Source organism: Haplochromis burtoni, unplaced genomic scaffold, assembly GCF_018398535.1.
Source record: "Haplochromis burtoni strain Fernald_Lab_line unplaced genomic scaffold, NCSU_Asbu1 Contig_138, whole genome shotgun sequence".
Taxonomy (NCBI): Eukaryota; Metazoa; Chordata; class Actinopteri; order Cichliformes; family Cichlidae; genus Haplochromis; species Haplochromis burtoni.
In genome coordinates this window covers 756,243-781,725 of record NW_024582499.1, presented here as the reverse complement: position 1 = coordinate 781,725, position 25,483 = coordinate 756,243, and the positions used below count along the sequence as shown (strand labels likewise).

General features: G+C 42.2%; 1 protein-coding gene across 1 annotated transcript in view; it reads left to right on the top strand.

Moving 5' to 3' along the window:
- The window catches only part of LOC102288571 (membrane-associated guanylate kinase, WW and PDZ domain-containing protein 1), a gene marked incomplete in the record, with an annotated part of 60,782 nt that extends 36,179 nt beyond the window's left edge, over positions 1-24,603 (top strand). The window contains 7 exon segments of the mRNA XM_042224448.1: positions 276-494; positions 989-1,267; positions 13,261-13,455; positions 14,225-14,301; positions 14,671-14,817; positions 16,544-16,682; positions 19,316-24,603. Of these exon segments, the coding sequence (XP_042080382.1) occupies positions 276-494; positions 989-1,267; positions 13,261-13,455; positions 14,225-14,301; positions 14,671-14,817; positions 16,544-16,682; positions 19,316-20,085 (1,826 nt within the window).
- Positions 24,604-25,483: the final 880 nt, after the last annotated feature.

Genomic DNA, 25,483 nt, shown 5'->3' with positions numbered 1-25,483 from the left:
ATTTTGACACTGGTTATATTTGGTGCAAACTAATCAATGTTATTGAACAGCATAGGTTATCCAGCAATTCCTAGAATGTAAATAAGCATGCAGAAATGGCCAATAATGTGTTTTCATTTTGAATGCATTCACATCGGGAGGCTTAGACTTAATTTCTATTGTCACTCACTGTTTGGCTAACTTTAACTGGTTAACTGGTTTGATTAACTGCTTAACTTTAGATCATATCTATATGACATAATGAGAACTTAAGGGTTTACTCTTTCCTCCATCAGCTCCCGTATCCTCCCCAGTCGTCACCCCCAACATCTACAAACGCCTCATCATCCCACACGGAATGACCGCCCCTTCCTCCTCCCACCCCAACACTTCAGCCGACATGCCTTCCCCGTCCACGGGTGCCTTGGTGGGGGGTATTCCCCCACTCAGCCAGGCTGGTTTGGCCCTTGAGAGTCCCCAGGAGGGGCAACTACCAGCAGCAGGGAACCACCAAGGTAAAAGCATCCAAGAGTAGTAGTGAGGTGTGCTGCTAAGTGAGTGGCGACTGTGCCAGTAGCTGTTTTTGTTGGTGTATAAGTGGCATGATTTCCCAGTTCTGCCTCAGAAACAGCTCCTGCAGAGGAAAATAATAAATGCATTTATTATTTAACAGAAAATTGGAAAACAAAAGGCAGATATTTCAGCATTTCTACACTTCTACATATTTCTACTTAACTATGATGGGCTGTGTAAATATTTAAGTAAAATACTTTTTGTTGTAAAGCCAGAAAGCCAGAAAGAGGCAAAGGAAAATCATTTATTAAGGGAATCATTTAACAAATCTTGTGCTTTCCAAGCAAATCCAAAATGCCAGGTTTCTTTAGAATGATCATTTTTAGATGATGTGGGTCCCGTTGCACCCACAGTGTCGCCTAATTCTTAGCTTATAAGCATCTTGAGATGACAGATGTTATGACTGAATACAAATAAAGCTGAACTGAATCCTTAGGTGCCCCTCCTGCCCAGACGCCTAACGGACCTCCAGCCTCGGCCCTCATCCAGAGCACTAGCTTCCTGGACTCAGTTCCTGTGACGCTGACCTTAGAGCCACGTGACTTGTTGGGCGTGGAGGAGAGCGCCGGCGGACCTCCTGCACTCAGAGAGGGCGGACTAGGAGCCGTTCCTAAGGATGGAAGAGGAGGAGGAGTAAAGTCAGTGGATGTGGAGCTGAGGAGGCGACAAGGAGAAGGCTTTGGATTTGTTATCGCCTCTCAGGAAGTGAGTGGAGGTGAGTGGCAAAGAGTCTTCCGTATGTCCAGCTCCTGTCGGCGTCACCGCCTGTTATATGATTGAGTTTTGTATTTTAGGTCATCTTTTGAGGTTACATTTAGGTCCTGGAGTTTTCAGTTTGTTTTTACCTCCCCTGTGCTCCCTGTTTCCTCGTATCCAGGCTTAGTCTTTGTGTTAGGTCTTTTTCTGTGTCATTACTTTGTACTGTATTTTGGTGCTGTCTCTTGTGCCATGTATTTAGCTTTATTTCCCATTTGTCTCATTAGTTTGATTTTGTTCACCTGTGCCTTGTTTCCCCAGCGGTGTTCTCTCTCCCTAATGACATCATGCCTCTATTTAAACCCTCAGTCTGCTTGTTTTGCTTGTTAACCTCCCCTTTGGGCCCCTGGTCTGTGTTTAGTATCGTAGATTATTTTCCTCACTTTATCCGTCCTAGTTTGACATTCCTGTGTGTGACGCACAAAGAAGTACAACAGAAACAGGATTCAAGAAGAATATACCTGAAACGGACAATAGAAAAACAACTGCTTCAAATTATCATTAAGCAAATGTTGTTTAGATGGTCTAGTGGTTAAATTGTGGCGATATTATTCTTCCAGCAAAAAGAAAATTTGACTGTTCATCCAAAACAAGAAGAGAAAGCAAACAAGTTATTTCCATTGGTCACTAAATGGCGACAAATCAAACTGTTAGAAAAAGCAGGCAGTCAATTAGTGGAGAGAGCTATTGGACTTGAAAGGGACTTTCATTTGGTAATATATGTGATGGATAAGTAAGAAACACAACCTCTCTACTTAGCCCGAGGGGAAGTGGGAAATTTAAAAGTAAAGGAATTCAGTGGGCTGGATCACAGAGTTGGAAATGTTACCCACTGACACTTGAAATGGGTTAAAAATAAAACCTATTGAAATCCTTCAATCTCTGAAGATATAGGATGAAATAAATAAATAAATAAATGATGGAAACTTGAAAATTGTTTTCCAAGCCTGCTGTTCACCAGCGATCCAGAGTTCAAGTTCATATTCAAATAAACAAACAGCTGATTTTGGAGGGAAGGGCAAGACTTTTTATACTGGTACATTTTTGCTTTCTGTTTGAACAAGCTTTGGTGCATGCAGATAAAATTTATCTGTATTTGTTAAAAAGGACCAGAGGAGAAACAGGAAGTTTTGAACCGGATATCCATTATGTTCCTTCTGTACATTCTGGCTACAATAGAAGCTGAGAAAAATGGCTTCGTCAGCCTCAGGCCAGAGTTACCTTACTGATATTTATACTGCTGTGATTTTAAGGCACTCAGCTGCAATAAAATAAAGGTTACTTGTAATAATTACAAAACAAGAGCACTTAGCTTATAAGTAACTATAACCCTGGGCACTAGATTTGCATATCACACAGTTTAGTTTGGGTTAATAAGCAACTCGTTTCACATGTAAACAAGCCGTGGGTGTACAGGGAGGAGTTAAAGCTTTCAGATAAAAGCAGCACAGTAATACATAAATGCAGTCCAAGATTCCCTCCTCCTGAAGCTGACACAAAAAGCAGCAGAAGCTGGACACAGTACAGTAGCTGTGCAAAAGCACTGAGGGATTTCCCACAGCTGGGTTTGTGGCGACTCTCTGGTTGATTTCAGCTGCACCTGAGCTTCTCTGGTCGGCATTCAACTGGAAGGAACAGAACTGAGCGACAATGATACACAGCACTCCACTGCACCTCCTCCTTTGGAAATATAACAATCATCTCCACTGTTAGCATTCCTTCCCCTCCACATGAGTAATTTCCCTCCCACCGCTATCTGCTCTGCATAAGCCCCGCCCCCTCTGACTGTCCCTCTATCACTCACTGCAGCTCAGCTCACTCAGTCCAGCTCCTGCTTTTAGAGCCGCAACCTGCTTCACGCAGACAGCACAGAGAGACAGAAGGACAAACAGTGAGGACAGAGAAACAAGGACAGAGCATTGTTGAGGTCTCGGCTCGGTTCAGGTCTGAATTATCCATCATGTTGGAGCGACTGCAGTCAGCTCTGAAAACTGTCAAGGACTCCAAATGTAAGTTTAGTTTGGATTTTTAAGCTTTCTTCTAAATTCAAGGCTGACTTGGTTTCTGGGAGGTCCGTCCATCATCGTGTCTGTGCCTGAGCCGTATTGATTTAGAGTCCTGCTGTGTGTGGGTCAAAGGTACTCCTGAATTTGTGCGTGCACTGCTGTGGAACAAGTTTTCACAGCCTGCTCCTCTTGTGCTTTGTTCCCTAGTAAAGTTTTTTTTAAGAGGGTTTTTTGTCATCTGACTACAGGCTCTAACCAGATCGCCTGTGAACCATTTATTGTTGGGGTGAGGTTGCATAAGAAGAATCATTTCAGAAACTAGAAGTTGTTGCCTTTCAACACTGTTATCTTAAATGAGTTTTGTCCTGGGTTTGCATAATAATGGAAAAACCTACATAAAGCAGTACATTTGAACCCTAACCAACACTAGCTTATTAAGAAAATAAATGAATCTGCAACTTAAATGTTTTCTTTCTCATCTAAAGAGCCACATGCTGCTGCTTTATGTTTGATGATTCTCATCTAATGTGAGATTCTTCAAAGCTTCCAGTTGATACTAAAAAGTAATATCAGATTAGATACTGAGGAGTCCACTGATTCATGTTTGTCCACCACACAAAAGGGAAAGTGAAGTTTTGTGAAAATACAGTTGCAGTGGCAGCAATAACTGTTTCTGTTTCTGGGTGTCAGTGGCATCAGAGTCCACAGTGTACGGGACAAAATAACAGGCACTTACTGCAGCATCTGGAAGAAACACTTGAATGTAGTCAGAGCTGGTAACATGTTTCTCTCCAGCTACTATGAATCTGTTTCCTCCCTTGCTCCCTCTTTAATCTAAATCCTTCTCCCTTTTATTCCTGTCTCCTTGTTCTCCTCCTCAATCTGTATCAGCTCTCAGGAATGTCTGAAATAGTTTCACCTCATTGAAACTATGTGCCGTTATTGTGTGTGTGTGTGTGTGTGTGTGCGTGTGTGCGTGTGCGCGCGCGTGTGTGTGTGTGTGTGTGTGTGTGTGTGTGTGTGTGTGTGTGTGTGTGTGTGTGTGTGTGCGCGTGTGCGTGTTGTGTGGCAGTTTGAGTTTAGACCTTTGAGGTGTCTGGTCCTCACTGTGGCTCAGACTGTATGATGTGGTTTTTACTGTATGTTCCCACATCATCAGTAATGCAAACATGCACAGGGCTGAAGGATGAGCTTGGTAGCAAATTTCAATTTTTAATTAAATAGTTCTTTAATTTTTGTTACCTTTGCTGTTTACAATATTAAAACAATGTGTGCGCCTGTGTGTAAGTTATGTAATATTAAATCTTCATGACATAACCCTTTGAAATTCATTCAGAGCTTAGCTTCATCTGCCGGCCTGTTTGTGTCCAGATGTGCTGTCTATTTCCAGCTGTGGTTCACTGTTAAAGGAGTCCCAAAATTAACATGAGAATAGATATGTAGCCCGTATTAATCCTTATAGTTCAACTATTCCTCTCATTTTCCATCTGTGTTTTTAATTATGAAAGTTAAATAAAAGATTATTTATAATATCCTGGATCATTCTGACATCAAAAAGAAGTCATGTTGTACGGAGGTTTGAGAAAATGTAAACACTTTTCTAATGAATTTCTGGTCTCAGTTGCTAATTTCAAGCCTCACTGAAAAGAAACAACATTGAGTTGTAAATTATAATTTCATTTAAAGTCAAAGGGACAAATAAATACATTTTCACCATGAGCGTGCAGCATCCCTGGGTTTTTCAGTCACATGTGACCCCTTGTTTGGCTTCAGCATCCAAAGATGGTAGCAGATAGCAGAATCAGTCAGCAGCAAGAGGGCCTCATTAACCCTTTGTATCATATTTGATAGATGAGTTTCTGAGACCTCTATCGCATCAACATGATCAGTACTTGCCATAATTTCAAAATGTTATCGACCAAACTCTTTTTTTTGGTCTAAAATTAACATTTTTTGCTAATAAAAAGTTGCCAAAAACGGCCAATGTATCAAATGTCAAATCATAAACATGATATAGCAAAAAAAAAAAAAAAGTGAATTTTGTTATAAGGGTTAATAATCATCCCAGTTCCAAAAAATCTGAATTTTCTGGCTATTTCTTGATGGGTTGGGTTTTACAGGGTTAACCAATGGGTGACATCACTGTGGCCAGATCCATCTTTGGCTGGAAACAACCACCAAATAGCCAAAAGGACCAAAAATGATACATAGTGATGAGCATTACGTGTCCTTATTTAAAAACTGACCCGTTGTTATACATGCTGACTTCTTTCCTGTCCCATTCCAGTCACACTATGAACAGCAAAGCTCCCATTCCGCATGATTCCCAGAGGAATGCCGTGACTCAAAGGATTTCTGAAAAAACGTCAGCCTGTGCTCCCGAGGCGGTCGTGTGTCGAGTGTGAATGCGTCTGTTCGTGCTTTAGCATTCGGAATAGGAGATGTTAAACTTTCTATTAATAGCAGCTTTAATCCATAATTCAGCAGAATTATGAGCTGGGCTGTGTGTGTTTGACAAACTGGAGCGCAGGTGACTTCAGGCTTATTGGACTATGAAATTGGACAGACACACACATTTGTCTTTCAACACTTGTGAGGACTTCCTGTACATGATGCATTAACGCGCTTCTTACCCTGAACCTGGACTCTCACCTGTGCTCTAGCAGTCTTCTGAAGCTCTCCCAAGGTGAGCTACAGACTCAACGTCCTCGCAACGAGAAACATCCTCATGTATTTAACCATTCACCCGTAAAAGTCCCACAGCATAAAACTCCAAATATTAATACTCAGACATCATCTGCTTATTGCGCTGCTGACAGCATAACTCTGACTTTCTAAACACATAGAATTCAGTTATGTCGTGCTGCAGTGACGCGTGCTGGTATTACTTGGTTACATGTGGTCATATTTGAGTATTTATATTAAATTAGAGGCTATAGTCTGTATATAAATGGGAAGCATCAATAAAATCACTGCAAACATTCTGCTATGACACTGCTATAATCTGTCATAAAAGTGATGACAAACATATTTGAACCTCAGAACTCTGTGTGAGGCTGAGTTTACTGAAACTGTGTGAACTGATGTGTGTAAAAGTACAGATTAGAATTTGCCTCCTCATGGTTCAGGCTCATGACCCATGGCGACTAGTGGGAGAAGCATGACTTTAGTTATTGGATTCAATATGATTGGAATAAAGTGTAATAATAGGTGCTCCTGCTGTTCATGTGGTAACTACCTGACTTTGAGGATGCTCCGACAGCCCCTCCTGCAGATGGGGGGGGCCCCATGTTCCTCTTTAGGGCTGGACCTGTAGGCTGGCTTTATATATGTGCAGGTGAGCCTTCTGAAGCCAGTCGGAGGTGGGACTAAATCAGTGAGCAGGGCAATGATAATGCTGACAAAAAAACAATAATTGGTTGTGGCGCACATAAAGTGACTCCAGCACCTTCTGGGTGCCTCGTAGGTGAGGATATTTGGCACGTCCTACTGGGAGGAGACCCCGGGGTAGATGGAGGACATCCTGAAGAAATGACATCTCTCAGCTGGCTCGGGAACGCCTTGGGAAATTTTCCGTACTATATTTTATGTTTTGAGACTTCAAACTGCAATATTGTGAGGACTGATTCTTAAATAACGCTTTTCTACTGAAGCAGTCTAAGTGCTTTATACAACGTGCATCATTCACCCATTTATAGAAGCACTATCGAACATTTACACAATGAACACATCAGAGTCCCTCGGTCACCCCGGGATCGAACCACCAACCTTCCAATTAGTGGATTACCTGTTCTACCTCATGAGCTACAGACATGTGAACTGTAGATATAGATGGATATGAAATTGTGGAACATATTGAATATAGAAAACTCAGCAGATACAAAATGAATTTAGGTTTTTGTTTTTTCCAAGAGCTCTTTGTGTGCTTCCCCAACATGTAACTGTGTCTCCTGGGGTTGTTTTTCACTCCTAAGGCTGGTTTAGAGCCAGAGCCTAATCTGAAATACAATTATTCATGTTTCAACAGTCAGAGCAGCGTGTCTTATCCGGGGGGAAAAGTTCCAGTGTCGCAGGTCTAGAATCAGGAGCCACTTACTTGCAGGATTATGAATGCCAAATAAGACTTTATAAGTCCCACACACAAATAAACTGGGCTTGAGTAAAAATTAATTTAAAGCAGCAGTGTGCAGAAAACTACTGAGTTTTTTTCTTTTTTTTTTCATTTATAAAATGCCAGCTGGTGATAACAAAACATCAAATGGCAGGAAAATGTGATGAGTGTCATGAAGCTAGCTGTTATGTGTTGATGTTGATATGTTAACATGGCCTCTAGCCTTTTAGAGAGAAGGCAGAGCGGACTTGTTTGCAACTCTGCACCAGCAGAAAAGCACCTGGGTTCATGTGGGCAGACAGGAGGTATGTGTGATGTTTGAGGAATGTGGAAGAGGTCTTATGATGAGGATTTATTCTGTGTGCAGGCACAGGAGGGTCTTTTAGCCGCATAACAACGTCAGTAAATCATTTTTAGTATTATATTCAAACCCCAAACAACCAAACAGCATCTTTTCTGAGCCATACACAGAAAACTGCATCAGAGTTTACCACAAGGACAGTAAATAAACAAAAACACGATGAGCCGCCTGACCAAAGAGTCTGGATCGTGGTGCTGGTTGTGGTGTTGTGGTGAAAATCATGAATGTTTAGTTACTTTGAGATATCAAGCTGAATTTTTCCTCAACAGGTTAATATTTTATTGGTTTTCTTTGTGCAGCACATCTGGAGTCAGAACTGTGGTTGGAGAAAGTGATCTAGCAAATGTTCTCATACATGATTCATGGAGTCAGACCCAGAGAGGCCTCACATGGAAGGAGAAGGAAATGTCCAGAAGTACATGTCAGGAAATAGTTGTATGTTTGAGCAGAAAAGACGGCTGAATAGAAGTTTGATTTATGGATTTTTGGCACAATTTTTAAAGTTTTTTTATAGTTTCTTCAATAATTTAAGTTCTTTAACTTGTAGTTTCGGTCCCACACTTTACCCCCCACCCTACATCAAAAACAAGAGACTTGTGTGAAACTGTTGACGTGATGTGTCAAGCTGAAAAGGAGGTTGGTCTTTACTTAGTCTCTACTTTGTTTTTACGGCAAAACTTTACCAGAGCCTAAAAAATACATTGTTCAGTGGACCAAGAGGGAACACGGGGCACTGTCATTAGAAACAAGTTATCATATGGGGGGGGGGGGGGGGGGGGGGGGGGGGGGGGGGGGGGGGGGGGGGGGGGGGGGGGGGGGGGGGGGGGGGGGGGGGGGGGGGGGGGGGGGGGGGGGGGGGGGGGGGGGGGGGGGGGGGGGGGGGGGGTGGGGGGGGGGGGGGGGGGGGGGGGGGGGGGGGGGGGGGGGGGGGGGGGGGGGGGGGCTATGATTTGTAGAGGACACAGTTTTTGTATCTGTAAACCACCACAGTTGGTTTTACATCAGACAATTAAGGTGTGAGTGCAGACGTGTGAGTTTCAGCTTTATTAGAAAAACCTTTGCATGAACTTTTTGGGAATATTTGGATATTTTTATGCACATCCCCAAATTTTTAGAGGCTTAAAAGTAAACAAGTTAAAATGATTTTGAATGTTTTTAATACTTGAATGAAAACAAGACCAAATGCTGCATTTTTACAGGTTTTTACTGCCGTCACCTTCAGTTGTTGCTTGTGGGTCTCTCTGCCTTCTGTTTTCTATTTAATAACTGAAAAGCTGCCCTGTTGGGTTGAGATCAGCTGACTGGCTGTTAATTCCATTTCTTCACCTTGAGAAACTCTTGGGTTGCTTTTACTGTCTGCAGCTGCTGTTATTGGGTCACTGAAGGATCTGTCCTAATCTGAGCAGAGCGTATAACCATATACACTTCATAATTCATGACTGCTATCAGCAGTCACGTGATTAATGAACACCAGTGACCCAGTTCCACCAGTGACAATGACACGCCCCGAGAGTGTTCTTGACATGGTTAGATGTTGTAAAATAGTTTTCTGAACAATGGACAGAATTCTGTGATCATGCACTTCAGGCCAGTCCATTCATTGATTTTACCAGACTGTTGATTTTTTACTTGCTCTCTCTCTTCTTTACAGTGAAAAGCTCTATAATACAAATTCAGCACTTTGAGTAAATTTCTGATGTCTGCTTCATTTGTAATCAAGTAACAAAGAAGCGGGCCTGACCATGAAACTGCTTTGTCCGCTGAAAATGAGAGACTGTGTATAGAAACTATGGTCTCATAGTACCTGTGAGACCAGGCTGCTATCGTCCTGTAAGAAGCAACTGGATATGCATGAAGGCAAAGGCAGGGAGACAGATGTGTGCACAGAAATACAAAAGACACAAAGATTTGTAGTGACTGTTTATCAGTTTTGGGTTTTTCTCATCGCTCTCTGCCTGCAGCTGTCAGCCTGGATATGATCACACTTCTCCTCCTCTGCTTCACTGAAGCATATTTCTCTCTCTGTAGCCTCGCGGTGCCTCCTCCACTGACTGAACACAGTGATCTCAGCACTTTCTTATCAGCTCACACGCTCGCATTCACCCTCCTACACTGTGTGTTTAAACAGCGTTAAATACACACTCTTTTGCCTCTTTGATATTTTAAAGCTTCTTAAAGTGACTTTAAAGGAGCAGGTGGGATTTTTGTCCTGCTTCAGTCCATTCTCTGCGAATCCTGTTTACATCGCAGTCCTGCCGAGTGCAGGCCAGTTTATTTGTTCAGGCTGTGTCTGAGCTGCAGGTCGACGGCAGCACGAAAAATTCTCATGCAGGTTTTCTCACGTCGGGGCAGCCTCTGTTTAATTAACTTTCAGCTTCATTTGAAGCAGTACGTTAATCCGCCAGAGTCAGTGATAAAAGCCAGCTGCATTTTTAATATTTTCAATATATAGTTTTATATCAGATTATATCCTGTCCATTCATAGTGTGCACTGAACCAGCCAACAGGTGATTTAGAAATATTATGTGTATAAAAGTTCATTTCAGCTCATAATTTTTCAACTTTATAAATTTATGCTCACATTAGGAACCCTTTTGTTCATTTTTGTACCTTTTTATATCTGTATTTTATTTCTCTATGACTGCTTTTCGTTGCTTTTTGGTCATCTTTGCCCATATTGCATATCTTTGTGCTCATTTCTTATTGTTGCCGTTATCATTTTTTAAACTTCTTTTAGTCATTTTGTGTCACTTGCTCATTTTACAAGTGGTTGCGCCCATTTTTTTGCCATTTTTATGGTTGTTTGTGCATCATAAGTCAGTCAATATGCAGTGTTTTTGTTCTACATACCCCTAACAGCTGCTGTCTTTGTTAAACTGGGTCATGTGAGCAGGTTACTGTAATCAGGTGAGCTCTCTGGCCTTCAGTCACTTCATGTTTTATCTCCTAGACTTTACAACCTGAAACTCTGCACACAGTCAGGCGTTGGGACTCGGTGGTGGTTTCAGGGTCATCGGTTTGTGTATTTGCTGGTCATGTGACCACGCAGTCTGTTCAACCGGAAACGTTTTTTTCTTTTTCATTTGTCTTCCATTTTCTTTGTTCTCAGCGATTCAATGATTAGTGTCTCTGAGCTAGAAAATCTTTCTGAGAATTTCCCCCCATGGTCCTCCCTCCCAGAGATTTCAACACTGGCTTGGATCAGTGTGTGTGTGTGTGTGTGTGTGTGTGTGTGTGTGTGTGTGTGTGTGAGGACTGTCCTCACTTTAAAACAGACATTTAAAAGGATTTTTAAGGTTTTACATTTGGTTTCGAGCTTCAGCTTTAGTTTATGTGCACTTAGTATGCGTGTTACGATAGAAATAATACAAAGGCATAATTCTGTATGTGATACCACACTATGGGGACTTGAACAGGTAAATAATTTAATGCTACATCTTTGGTTTAAGGTTAGCTTAACTTCTGACCAGTGTGAATCTCCAGAAATGACTTTAAACACTACATTGGTGAACTTGGCTGTTACAAAAACAAACTCCTACAAATGTTTTTCCATCAGTTTAGTGATTAAAAAGGAAAAAAGTTCAGAGCAGGATCGAGCTGAGATTAACTGGTTCTAAACAAGATTTAGTATTGGTGCAAAGTCCACCAGTGATTAATGAACGTGCTCAGATAGGCGCACCTCAGAGTGCCTCCATTGTGACAAATTTAAATATATATTTATATTTGATAGTAGGGATGGGAGAACTGGCTATTGTAGGAAACCGGTACCCAGTAGTCCAGGTCCTATCGATCCTGCTTATTGGTTCCTGCACTCGCACTACAATCAGCTGATGTCAGTTCGCGTGCCAGAGGAGGAAAATAGTGACACAGTCTGGAGTGTGGATGTGGACATTTATTTTTATTGCACAAAAGGATGAGATAAATGGTAAAGTGTAAAACTGCATCCAGGACAGAAACAACCGCATTATGCTGCTAACACAACTTCGATGCAAGCATCTGCCGAGACAGCTTTATATTCTACAAAGAGAAAGATCTTAGAGACGTGTGTGTCCTCATTAGGGACTTGTGTTGGTGTGGGGTTGCAGCCTCAGGTTTATATTTTTAAATGGTGATAATGAGACATTGTGCTTCAGCCATATTACAGAGTAACATGAAAGTAACGAGTGTAATGAGAACTTTTTCCCAGGAGTAAATAACTGCATCATTTTTAAGAAAAGTGTTCTGTGTAATATGTGTAATAATGATTTCTTGAGTAACAACTCCAACACTGATCATAACAAAGAGGTGAAATAACACGCACAAACATTTGACGACAGCATGCAATTAATTTGCATGAATATTATTTCTTTATTGCTGCTTGGTGGTGGCTCAACCCAATGAGAATCGATAAGGAATCAAGTCGATAAATGATATTGATAATGGAATCAGAATCACTATATTCTTATCAATTCCCTTCCCTATTTGGTAGCATGGCTCGACTATGTACATATGTGAAAACCCCAGAGGCAAGGAGCGCAGAAGCACAGCACACAGAACAGGCGTCAGTAACAACACGACATGGATTCATTCAGAAAAGGCCATAGCAGGAGTGCCTGGGGTGGAGGTGGGTTGCAGAACGGATTGCACATGTGCAGCAACTTTACAAAGATTAAAGCAACTCAAAGAGTACTTTCTTTAGGAAATTTGTGTCAAAGGTTTTCAGTTTGATTCAGTTTTCTGTTTAGAAATAGTGCACGTTGTACTGTGCTGTGGTTTCCCTCCTCCCCACTAACACTGCTACTGCCTGCATCACTTTCTCTTCATGCTAGAAATGGGAACTAAAGTTGCCAGAGTCCCAGTCTTTATATGTCTTGGCAGGTGGGCAGGGCTACTTTAATCAGGTGCACCATTAGTCTTAGTTTTGAGGACAAAATTACAATTACAGGCAAGTGTACATTATACTCAAACGTTGCTCTGTCCAACCTCATCAACGCGTTTCTGTGACGGTGTTCGATCGATCCTGCCCTCACAGGACGCCTTTGGGTGTCATACAAGAGTGAAAACCAGATCACTGCTGTGTGCGAGTCTTTGTTTCTTTGTTTCTACTCTGTGCTGATAGACAACAGTCATGTGACCACCACAGGTCATACCAACACCCTGCAGATGGTGTTAATGTGGTTTGACTGTGGGTCTTTCTGCTCCTTTATTTAGCTGCACCAGCTGGTAGTTCAGCCAAGCAGAGTGAACAGGCCTCAATTATTAAAACTGAAGCACATGTATTATTACACAGCAGCGAGGAGAGAATACACAGCGCCGGCTAAAGTCTCACAGTTCTGAGTAAATCCTGTCCTAAGCGTTAATTGTACTTTTTGGAAAAATATTTGGCAGGTTTCAGTGTTCTTATTTGTCATTTCAACTCAGCAGTCTGTACCAAAAATATCATGATTTGTCCAGGTGATGTCTGACCATGTGACCTCTTTCTCTCCTTTCTCCAGCCCCATCGCTGATGTCTCACCGGTTCGTGACGGTGCGTCGTGGCAGCCCGGCGGCTCGCAGCGGGCAGATCCAGCCCGGAGACCAGCTGGAGGCGGTGGAGGGTCGGCCGGTCGCAGGTCTACAGCACCGAGACCTGGCCCAGATCCTGAGGAGAGCCGGGAACACACTGAGGCTGAGCATCACTCCTCGACACCGTATGAAAAAACACAGATACACTAAAAACACTTATACCTACAGTAAGGCCAGTAACTGTAAATAAGCCTTTTAGCTTCCTTTGCTTCACTTTTAAGCCAGCTTTCTTCTGATTGGTTACCTGAAGTAAACAAAGCAACTGAGCAGCAGGCGGGGCTTCTGTGCAGCTGGTTCTGGTTTCTTCCTGTTAAAAGGGAGTTTTTCCTTCCCACTGTCGCCAAATGCTAGCTCAAAGACGGTTGTGTGATGGGGTTTCTTTATAATATTATAGGGTCTGTAGCTTACAATATAAAGCACCTTGAGGGGACCGGTGTTGTGAAATGGCACTGCATAAAGAAACTGAACTCTAATTACTGCTAAGCCTGTGAAAGTGGAGCTTGGACATCAAATACTTTACAGAGAGCTCTAAAGTTAGACACAAGGACATCACAGTATTATAGCTTATACTTGTATGGCTGCTACACTAGCCGTGTCTCTCCAGTCAGACACTAAAATGTTTTCCTTAGAATAATATTGCTTCAGCCTCTAATATCTCTGCCTCTCCCTCTATGACAGCTGAGGCTCCAGCCCCCCTGCAATCCTGAATTGACTAAGCAGTTACGAAAGTGGATGGATGATGAAATATTTTTCCTAAACTGCTTAAATTAACAGATTTTGTACTGAAAGATAACACTTATCTTTCACGTCTTGGTTGCCTAATTCTTAAATCTACTGTGATGGTAAATAGAGTCATCTCATCTCCCTTCTCATTGTCTTTTTCACTTCTTCCAGATTCCTCTTCCCTGACCGAAGCCGCAGATCTGGACATAGATGGTCGGATGATAAAAGGACCCAGAGGGAGGTCAAAGGTCGGTTTAACTTTTGTTTTGTTGTAATATTACTTTGATCGGCGACTGTCATCTTAAGCCTTCTTCACACATGAATTGCAGCCCTGAATTTGTCTTGACATGTGGTGCATGTGAGTGCACAAATGACCAGGTGTAGGTGTTCCACTTTCCGCACATCCTACCGAGGACAGGATGTGCAGGAAGCACCACCTAAATCAGAAAGTGTTTCCAGCTGTGCAAAAGTGTCTGAAGCAGAGCGCTTCCTGCTGTGTGCTACATTTACATCTAAATTGTCTGAAGTTTACACTGGAAGACAGCTGTACTGTGGGACTGTCATTAAAGAGGCAGTACTGTTTAGTATCAGCAGTATTGTCTGTCTGTGTCCAGCAGGAGGAGTCAAAGTTCTACAGCGTGGACCTGGAGCGAGGTCCTACGGGTTTCGGTTTTTCTCTGAGGGGAGGCAGTGAATACAACATGGGACTGTATGTACTCGGGCTGATGGACGGGGGGCCAGCCCAGCGCAGCAACAAGATACAGGTACACGTGTACTCGTACTATTTAAATACACATACAGGTGCAAAATGCAAAATCCTGTTCATCATTTTAGATTTAGGTTCAGGCTGAGGTGTCAGTCGTTAGCTGTTAGTCGTTAGCTGTTTCACAACAAAAGTCTTAGTGAGGAGACCGAATTCTTGTTTTTATTGTGAAAGAGGTGCAGGAAGTCTTATTGGGGTTTTTTTCTTATTTATTTTAACAATAATCGAACCTCCTAATTAAAACCCTTCATTAATACTTTAATGCAGGTGAATCTATATGAGAGGAAAATCAAATCTGTACACCTTAAACATTAATGTGAACAGACGATCACAGGCATCCATTAAAAACATTTGGACATATTTCAGCGTCCTGATGAAACGAATGCGATGAGAAGTCTTTTCTTGACTCGGTAGAATAAACTCTGACAGTGAAACCATGAGCCTGATCCAGGACTTTCTCAGAGTTTCCGTCAACTGTTCGATTAGTAGATGACACCTTCTACCTGCTGAGCTGCAGGAGAGAAGCCTCCCCAGTGTTACTGCGTTTGTGCTGTGCAGAGATTCAGAGATGCTCTATTAAATCTACTGATGATTCGTCTGCAGAAACGCTCTCTGTGATCTGTCATATCTGGTACTGTTAAAACACACGACACCGCTGAGCCAAAACACTGACCTCCAGGGGAAGTGAACATCGTTGGGTGTCAGGTAGGGACAGTCCAAGTCTGCAGGGGTGAGGACTCACCTCAGACTTGTTCATCACTCAGGATCTCCGCCCCCCAGAGGCCGAAATAGCCAACCTTTCTGAACAGTTCAAATCCTGACAAACTTCTGGGGACTTAAAGGATCTGCTGCTGATACATATGGAAGTCCAGTCCCACTGGGAAGCTCGGAAGTCAATTCTTGGCTGGTTCAAGGTGATGCCAAATTTGTGGAGAAAAAGTGGAGACTCAGAGTTGGTGTGATTGATGCTGGATCGGGTCTAAACGTGTTTCCTATATGAGCTGAGCTTTGGGCACAGTGAAACAGCAGGAAATGCAGCGGAGACGTTTCCACTCAGACAAACATCACTCAGGATCTCCGTCAAGTCGTTCTTTGTGATATTAAACCTTCTGAAATATTCAGAGCTTCACTTTGTGCCTGCAGCTCTGAGACTCCGATCATCAAACATTCAACATCGCAGCTGCTCGAATCGTTCTGCTTCCTTTTTTGTTGTTCCACAAAAAAAGAACTTCACAAAATGCTCTGCAGCAAATGTAGCGCCCCCCAGAGGCCGAAATAGCCAACCTTTCTGAACAGTTCAAATCCTGATGACTCAAACCACCTGAATGTGTCATGTTTGTGCAGCATCTGTCAACTGCAAGTTGAACGTTTTTAAATGACACTGAATTATGAACTGGATAATAAACAAAAGTGAAATAAAGTAAATATCTAAACAGTTTAAGCAGCTTTAGCACTTTAGATCTAAGAAGTAAAATATTGGACTGAAATATGGACTGAAAATAATAATAATAATCTGATCTGTAATTGTCTCTCTGATGTCTTGCAGCTGAATGTAGTTTTCAATACTGTCAGCTTCCTCAACAATCTACACAAAGACTTTTTCATTTCTGATGATTGCACATGCCCCTGCAAAGGATGTTTGTCGGTGCCTGAAACAACATATACTCAGTTTTATGCTTTATGCACTTTCCTCCTGATGGTAAACAAGGTGTCACCGTGTGTTGCAGGTGTCCGACCAGCTGGTGGAGATAAATGGAGACAGTACAGCAGGAATGACTCACAGTCAGGCCGTTGAGCAGATCAGAAGAGGAGGACATCGAATCCACCTCGTCCTCAAGAAGGGAAACGGATACGTGCCCGACTACGGTGAGACTTCACATGACACAGCTGAGAGAAAACTGGGAGACATTCTCTCTGCTAAGACTTCAGTTTCAAGTTCTTCTTGATCCTCTCTGAATTCTTTAATCTTTTATATCTTTTAATAAAAATGGCACACGGTGAAGTTTGACCCCAAAGCATAGGAGGATCACTGAGTCACTCTGGGCGTGTGTCCAGGGGCACTCTGTCTCATTATCCATCTACAGCTTACAATCAGCAAGATTAATAATAATCCTGCTGACAAATACACAGATAAACCAGCAGCACTGAAAACTGCCTGGACTCTTTACTGACTCACTTGCTCTATTAAGACAAGAGACTGAGGAAATAGCCGGGAAAGCTCTAACTTTCACAGCCTGCCCACAGCAGCTGAAAACTAACTTGTTCCAGGAGAGTTTGCATTTTCTGACCTCACAAGGTCAGAATTTGTGCAGAAAATCGCTTTTGTGTCTCTAGCAGCAGGGTTGCCAACAAATCGCTACAGACCTTCAAACTTCATGTGGCCTTCCGATTAGCTCAAGATCAGTACATAGAGAGCTTCCAGGAATGGGTTTCTATGGCCGAGCAGCTGCATCCAAGGCTTACATCACCGAGTGCAATGCAAAGGGCTGGATGCATTGGTGTAAAGCACGCTGCCACTGGACTCTAGCGCATAGAGACATGTTCTCTGGAGTGATGAGTCACGCTTTTCCTACTGGCCTGCTGATGGATGAGTTGGGGTTTGGTGGTTGCCAGGGCAACGGCACTTGTCTGACTGCACTGTGGCAAGTGTAAAGTTTGGTGGAAACTCTTCTCATAGCTCAAAGAAACAGTTAAAGCTTTAAAATAATAAGGTCAGTGAATTTGGAAGCAATCCGTGTAATTCCTAAAAGCTCAGGCGTCTGATTGCTCTCTGCGCTCAGCTTCAGAGCGTTTTTTCTTTTTAGGCTCTGCATGATGTCATCAAAAAATAGAATACCCATCCTAATATGGTCATCTCAGCTACAGAAGCCCCTCCCATCAGGTTTCATAAAAGGGGAGGAGTTAAAAAGTTTGTTTCAGGCAGCTTGAATAGCCCGGCCCACTATAAGATAAATAAGGATTATTTTGAATTGAGAGTTATGCAAAGCTACTCTATTAGAGTTCAAAAATATAAATATTGAGATGGAAATAAGAAGATGTTCATGAATACTCTGTTGAAGAGGCTTTTGTAAAGTACTCCCTCATCACTGACCTTTGACCTGCTTCCTCGGCTCTCTCACTGTTTGACTTAACTTTCTTTGACTCTCTTCTCCTCTCCTTCCTCTTGTTTTTCCTCCTCCTCCTCCTCCTCCTCAGTGGAGCTCTCCAGCCTGTCTCTCTGTATGACCAACTCTAAACAGGGGGAACCCTGCTTCTACGTGATTGGACGCACTGAAAACACGCGGTTGGTAACTCCGTGTTTTCCCATCTGCTTTCATTTTCTTCACTTTCACTTCATCAACCCTTCATCTTGACTGATCATCAGCTGCAGTCTGCAGCATTATAGTCACATGTGAATAGCCATCAGATTACTGTACTGAGTATTTTAAGTGTTATTATTTGCATGTAAAGCACCACACATATAGGTCCAGTACCTGATAGTGAGTAACCTGACAGTTTTATGTTGTTTCTGTTTAAAGGTACATTACCACCATCTTCTGGTGGTAGTAACATATTACAGCCAACCAGGTCCCGGTAAAAACCCTGACTGGCTTTAAGGTGTAGTGGTTAAAATATTTCTTACATGCAGAAAATCCCCAGTGTGACACGGAGAAGTGACACAGACTGAACTTTAGACTTTAGTGCCATCGTGTTGGTCATTTACACCCAGATTCAGAGGGGTGCCAAGTTAGCAGCTAATGTTAGCAAGCAGATTTAGATACCTAATCACTGCTGATTAAGACATTTGAAAAAAGTATTGAATTTCTGTGACCAGAACTGGAGCAAAAGCTTCACGGACACCTCACAGCAGGCCTTATTATGCTGTTGATTTCATTAAAAGGCATCAACACCACAAACACAAATGAGGCTTCCAGTTCAGTGGCTCATGATGGGAGAGGTGAGGCCCAGCAATCATTCGTTGGTTACACGAGCACACCTGTTCACCAAAGTAGCCACGCCCCTAACAATAATAATTAAAAAAGAGCAAGTTTCAAAACAATTCGACTACTTTGCATTAGAGAAACTGCAGATTTGGCACCTCAGCTTCATTTTTCAGCACTGATGTTTGCATATTTGTAGCAATAGAGAATGTGTATTCTAATATAATAGAGATATAAACCTTCAACAGTGCCAACATCTGAAATGTTTCTATTGTCATATCTTGGCTACATGATCATGAATTTCTGATTGAACCTCCTGCTTCATTTGTCCTGGTTGGGTTTGGTTCAGAGTCTGAACACAAAGCTTCAGACTTTCATATTAGACCCTGATTTTAAAAAAAAAAAAGATTGGAAACATCAGCAGGGCTGGCAACAGCAGAGGTGCCCGTTGGTCACTTTGGTGATTTTTTTTTTTGACAGAAGAAAAACCTACTTTTAAAAAAATAAACAAAAGGAATAACCACAATAATTACTTGCAGATATTCAGATAATTATATTCTGTCTCTGTTTGTCCATAAGGCCCTGAGGAAGGAGCCCTCTCCCCCTCCTCCTCTTCACACACCGAGGAGCTGGATGTGGATACGATAACCATGACAACTGCCTCTCTTAGCCAGGAAATGAGACGAGGAAGTGGTGCGGGAGAAGGAGAGAGGAGGAGGAGAGAGAGAGAAACCAAAAGAAGAACAGGAGGATTAGGATTAGGGCCTCCTGCTCTGGACCTGGACATAGTGGAGGAGGAAGCACGGGTGCTGGAGAGGAGATGGCAAGAGGAGGAGCAAAGGGAGGAGAGGAAGAGAAGAAGTCAGACTGTCAGGCAGATGAAGCAGGATGACCTCAAGGAGCAGGGGAGGAGGAGCAGGAGCTTACCCAGGAGTGATGCCCACCTCAGGGACTCACCTCTGTCAGAGGAGTCCAGAAGAGGAGGGGGAGAGCGGGAGAGGAGAGAGGAGAGAAACAGCAGCACCAACCGCCGTGCAAAGCATGCTGGGAACTCGGCTGCATCTCAGAAGGCAGCGTTCTCCTTCCTCATGCCGCTGGACGATGACAGCAGTGACAGATATCTTTCCGACAGCGAATCAACATCCAGTTTTTCGGAGATGCACCTATCAGCAGCAAGCATCGCCACTGCTGGCTCAAGGGAGGAGTCTGATTGGAGGAGAGCTGAGTTGCCGTTGCAAGATGGAAACGGCCCGGGCCCTTGGCTGAAGCCGAGCACGCAGAGACTGACGCGGGTGCTGACGAGCAGTCAGATCCGTGGGCAGGGACTAGCGGGTGGGCTCTCTCTCTGATTGGCCAGCTGTGAGGGCATTCTCCTCTTTTATTTGCTGATTTTTTTTTTTATTGGCTACTTATCAAGGGCTTTTTTGATTGGCCTGCTGGAGAAGACACACCTCCGTCTGTGTCCAACTGGATGACCACAGAAAACTCTGTTTGTAATTGGCTGGTGGGTGACATAACAGCTACACAGACCTGCCGAACCAACACCTTTAATATTACCCATCATGCCTCAGTACATCCTGAGACCTGTATCATAAAGCTATATCAGGCCGCCATCGCCTGTCAGACAATTTCAACCCTCCACTTATTTTATCTTCCTCTCGGGATTCTGTTTTATTTCGACTTGATTCGAGTAACATCCTAATACGGGTTAGGGTTAGATTACAGCGATTGAAACATTCACCAAATCACCCGAGCTGCCTGTGGACAGCTGAACTCTTTGTGATACAGGCTCCTGGTCTGCAGACCTGATGTGACGTTTCCGTGTGAAACATCACGTCTGCGTTTCATGGCTTCATCATGACCATCTTCACTCGCATCCTTCCAACTTCAAAATGGTATGCAAACAACATCCGAACCGAACAACGGCGCTGTTTCGTGATTCTCTCTGTGTAATCTGAGCATGTGAATATTACTGGAATGATTTTTTTATTTTTATAAACGTGTAACAAAATTATTATTATAACGATATTAGAGATTAAATAGATCCAGAGATGATTTGATTTGCCTGCTTGCTTGTAAAAATGAAAGGAAAATAACCTGATGATGTAACAGAGCCATACACACGCACACACACATACAGATGTCAGGTCCAGCTGTGGTCCTGTCGGCTGTCGAGGAACATAACATCACCATGGCAACATGGCCTGTCTCTATAGCGACAGCCGCGGAGGAGCAGGACGACCTGCAGCTTTGGATCATAACAAGTGCCTCGTTTTGTTTCAGCCTTCGTCCTGCAGACTGTCGCTTCGCAGAAGCTGCAGGCAGAGACGCACGCCGTCACTTCCTGCAGCACGTCAAACAACGCCAAGACCTTTCAGACACCAAAATATCCCATCATGCAACAGCCAATACTGAGTTTAATGCTTTTTATAATTGAGACATACTTGAGCTAAGAATCAGTTTGTGTGCCACAAAAACAAAACGACCCCTCATGTTATCTGAATGTGTCTTCGCCTTAACTCCAGAGGTCCCAAAATTAGGGCGGCAACTAATTATTTTCACTACTGAGTAATCTTCATTGATTTTTTTCCCCTTATAAGATGTCAGAAAATAGTCAAAAGATTGTGCTGTAACTTGTCCAACCCATAAATGCATCTTTTATGGGTTTTCTTGTTGAAAGATGTTTAATTTACATCAAGTGAATCAAAGGAAATCATTAAATCCTGACTTCTTTTCTTCAGGCTTCAGAAAATCTGGCATTTTACCAACTAATTAAATTTATCGATTGATTTTGTAGCTCTGTTTAAAACAACAGGAACAAAATTTACACAGACCTCATCTGTAATCTACAAAAATCTCAAAGTTAAATTAAATATAAATGGGTATATCAGATATCTGCACCCTTAAGACATTTGTTAAGAGTGTGGAAATAGTTCTGTCATTTTATAGACAAATCAATGAGAAGCAACAGTGCAGCCCTGTGTTTGCCATTTGGACTGAGGGTTAGTGTGCACTACAGAGATGTAAATAATATTAAATTAACAGATAAAACCAAAACACTGATTAATGTCCACAGGATGATGTGCAGAAGTTCAAGTTGAATAGTGCAAACAATCACGCACACGTTTCCGCTGAATCGAAATAGCAGAAGAAACAGTGTCTAGATTTTTCTTTTTGTTGTTCACGTAGCAGGTTTTTTAAGCCACATTTAAAATGTTTATTTTGAAGAGTTATTCACGCGAGAGTACTTTATTTAAACAACTAATAACGCTAACAACATGGTAAGGCTCCTTTTAAGGAGGACCTATTCTGCCTTCCCTGAGGTCTCGTAACAAACCAAAGTATTAAACATGTCGAAGTAAAACATGAAAGCCAAAAAATATTTAGAAATTAGTAAAATTATTTATAACAAATATTTTGTTTCTATTTTCACAATAAAATTGGCCAATCACATGGAAGTGGCTGTACAAAGGAACAGTGTAAGATCGGTAAAAGAAAACTACAAATCATGCTACGCTACGTTAGCTGAGTCCCCGAATAAAGACCAAGAGCTGGAAATGAGCAGAATAGGTCTCCTTTCAGAATCACACCGAAGAAATGTAAAGTTTTTAAAACAAAAGATTATATGATGTAAAAATAATAAAATGGTCACTGCTGTCTGCGGACAAAAACTGCAGAACAGTGTTTTCACACCTTATTTGTTGTCATTTATGGGCCGATGTACAGTACGTGCTGATGCTGATGTGTCAGATTAACTTAATGTTTCAGTTTGTGCATCAAAACTCATCCAAAGACTGTTTATGAGATGAAGAAGCTTCACTCTTCACTAACAAAGCTGTAAAACGGCTCATTTTAGACCAATGAATGAAAACTATTTGTTGTCCAGACCCGAAGATGAAGTTTTTTTTTTTGTAAATGTCACCTTTGGACTGTTGAAACGATATTTTAAAAATATAACCGTGAGCCGAGGAAAGTTATTTCATTTTCATAGACAAAACTATTAATCCAAAGCATTTTTCAGCAGGTTGTTAATCAACATTAAAAACAGCTGTTAGCTGGATGAGCTTCTTTTTGACAGAGTGAAACTTCATCCTCCTCCAGCTGCTTGTGTTTCAGGACAGTTAAACTTGATGTCAGATCAATATTTGAGCTGATCAGGGTCACAGCTTTATAGAGGGAAAGGGAATATGACGCTTATGGAAAAAACAGGGTGTAAATATCAGATTTAAAAGCACCTGTTTTGTTTCAAAGATCAACAGTAACCCTTCCCTGTAACAGGTGTTTCTGATTTCACTGTTTGTTTGTTTTTTAAGCTCAATCACGTCTGGAAACAGCTGGACTATTAGTGACTAACCTCAGAGTAAATTTAAGAATATTTTCAAATATGACTTCAAATACAGATTAACCTGTTATTGCCATTACATCGGTTATTGGCAAGTAATTTGTAAGTAGCAAATCAGACTTTATTTTCTATTCAAAGCAAGCTCTCATATTGAATCTATTAAATAACAGGCTTGCTGCTGCATAGAGGGGACAATAACCACTTAACCCTTTCTGATGCCAGAAATCACATTTGCAACACTAATGCAAACGTTACATATATGCTGACTTCACTGACCTTGATTTGCAGCGTAAAAATGAAAAAAGAGAAGAAAGAAGTAAAAATTGTAAAAAGTCTTTTTAATGCATGCCCTGTGAGGGGTTAAGCACCAGTTCACAAATACTCAGGATTCAGAGCCTCACTGAGGTCACGACAGAACATCCCTTTTTCTGCTGAGGACAGTTCACTTCAAAAATCAGTTTTACAGATTTTCTTTCCTTTGAGCTGTTCATCCTTCTAGATGTCTTTGTTGTAAATTGCACAGTTTTGCAGTTTCTTATAGGAACTGCAGGATTTAGAAATCCAACTGCATCACTGTGCAGAAGGAAGAATGGCTCTGTCCATTAGAGAGAGGCAAGTCCTAAACTATACGGCCAACTGAAATCAAGACTGTAAATTTAATAATATTTATTGCTTTGATGTGCTAAAAAAATGCTTTGAAGTTATAAACCACACAAAAATAAATAAACCAACACCTCATCCATCGATCCATTACATCACTTGCATCATTTTAATGTCTGTTTCTATGTTCCATCCACAGCCTTAGCAGTTAAACTACAAACACCACAAACCCCTGTGCTACCCTTTAGCCCCACCCTTCTGCCTCCTGTCTTTTAGGGCATTAGGATGTTTGTCTTCTATGCATTTTCTAAGACTGTATTCTAGTGACTGATTCCCTGATTGGTGCGAGCAGCGCCTAATCACAGGATCGCAGAGTCTGGACTAATGATTCTAACAAAGGATCTGATCATTCAGGTTCTGGTCCAGAGACAACCAGGAAGAGCCAAGTTCACGCTGGACTGAACAGTTTTACCATCAGACCTGCTCCCAGGCAGCAGGATGGAGGAACGCCACTCAGCTGTTTGCTTAATGCAGTTTTTATCTTCAGCAGTTGGCTGTAAACACGCAGAAGTGACTGAAGCAGCTGATCTGATCCGTCAGTGATCGCTCGGTGTCTTTAGATCCAGTCTGACTTTAAAACTCTGAGCTGGACCAACATCAGCTCAGGTAGGCCAAGCTAACTGTCTGCAGCCTTGTTCAATAAACAAGCTCATGTGAAGTGAACTGATTATTTGGGAAAAGATCTTTATTTGCTTTCTGTTCTCAGGTCAGTGCCGGATAAAAATCGCTTTTCCTGACAGCTGAAGCACAGGATAGCAGGCTGAGGATACTGAGGCATGCATGACAAATAAAACATTCAAATTTAAAGCAACACTGTATTGATAAGCATGAGCAAACAAGCAACCTCTATGAAAGAAAACCCTTTGAAAGAAAGAAAGTGCACTTTATTGGTCCCCGTGGGGAAAATCCCTCTCTGCATTTAACCCATTCACTCAGTGAAGCAGTGGACAGCCATTGGGCGCCCGGGGAGCAGTGTGTAGGGACGGTACCTTGCTCAGGGGTACCTCAGGGTAGCTGTTCAGGGGAATCGAACCCCCGACCTTCCGATCATGGGGCCACCACTCTACCTACTGAGCTATCCTCTGCCCTGGGGCTATCCTCTGCCCTATGACCCCAAGAGTTGCTGGAACAAACTTCATAATTTCTTTTCTTCTGGGTACTAGGCACAGGTGTGATTTTTAATCATTCAAAGACTCATTGTGTAGACAAGTATTTAGACACGTGTGAAGCTAACATGTTACAAGTCTGCCACAAATATCAGTTTCAGGTGGAAGGCAATCTTTGAAGAGTACAGCCTTTTACCGTGACTACAGAGCTGATATTAAACCAAGATGAGAATTGAGTAAAAATCCATATTTGATTATTTGTTCAAATAAGGCCTCGTTCACATGAGCATAGAGTAAAGCTTTATATTCAAACACTTGCTAACTCTCCTCCGAGCAGTAGTGAAATTTGAAAGTGTGACACACACTTTTCATCATTGGTCCAAGCCAGGTGGGTCACACCTGCACAGTGTCCTACTGACCTTACTATACAGATGGCAAACATGTCGGAGTTCATTTGAAATACACTATTTGTGCTCACACACTCCAAAGCTGGAGTGTTTCCTTGATGAATACACAAAGGTGGATCCTCTGTCACGAGCCTCTCTAGCACACCGTCCAGGCATCTGCTAATAACAGCAATGTAAAAAAAATGCTCGTGATTTTAGTGGTCGGATGGCGTCCACGCTGACTCAAACTGCA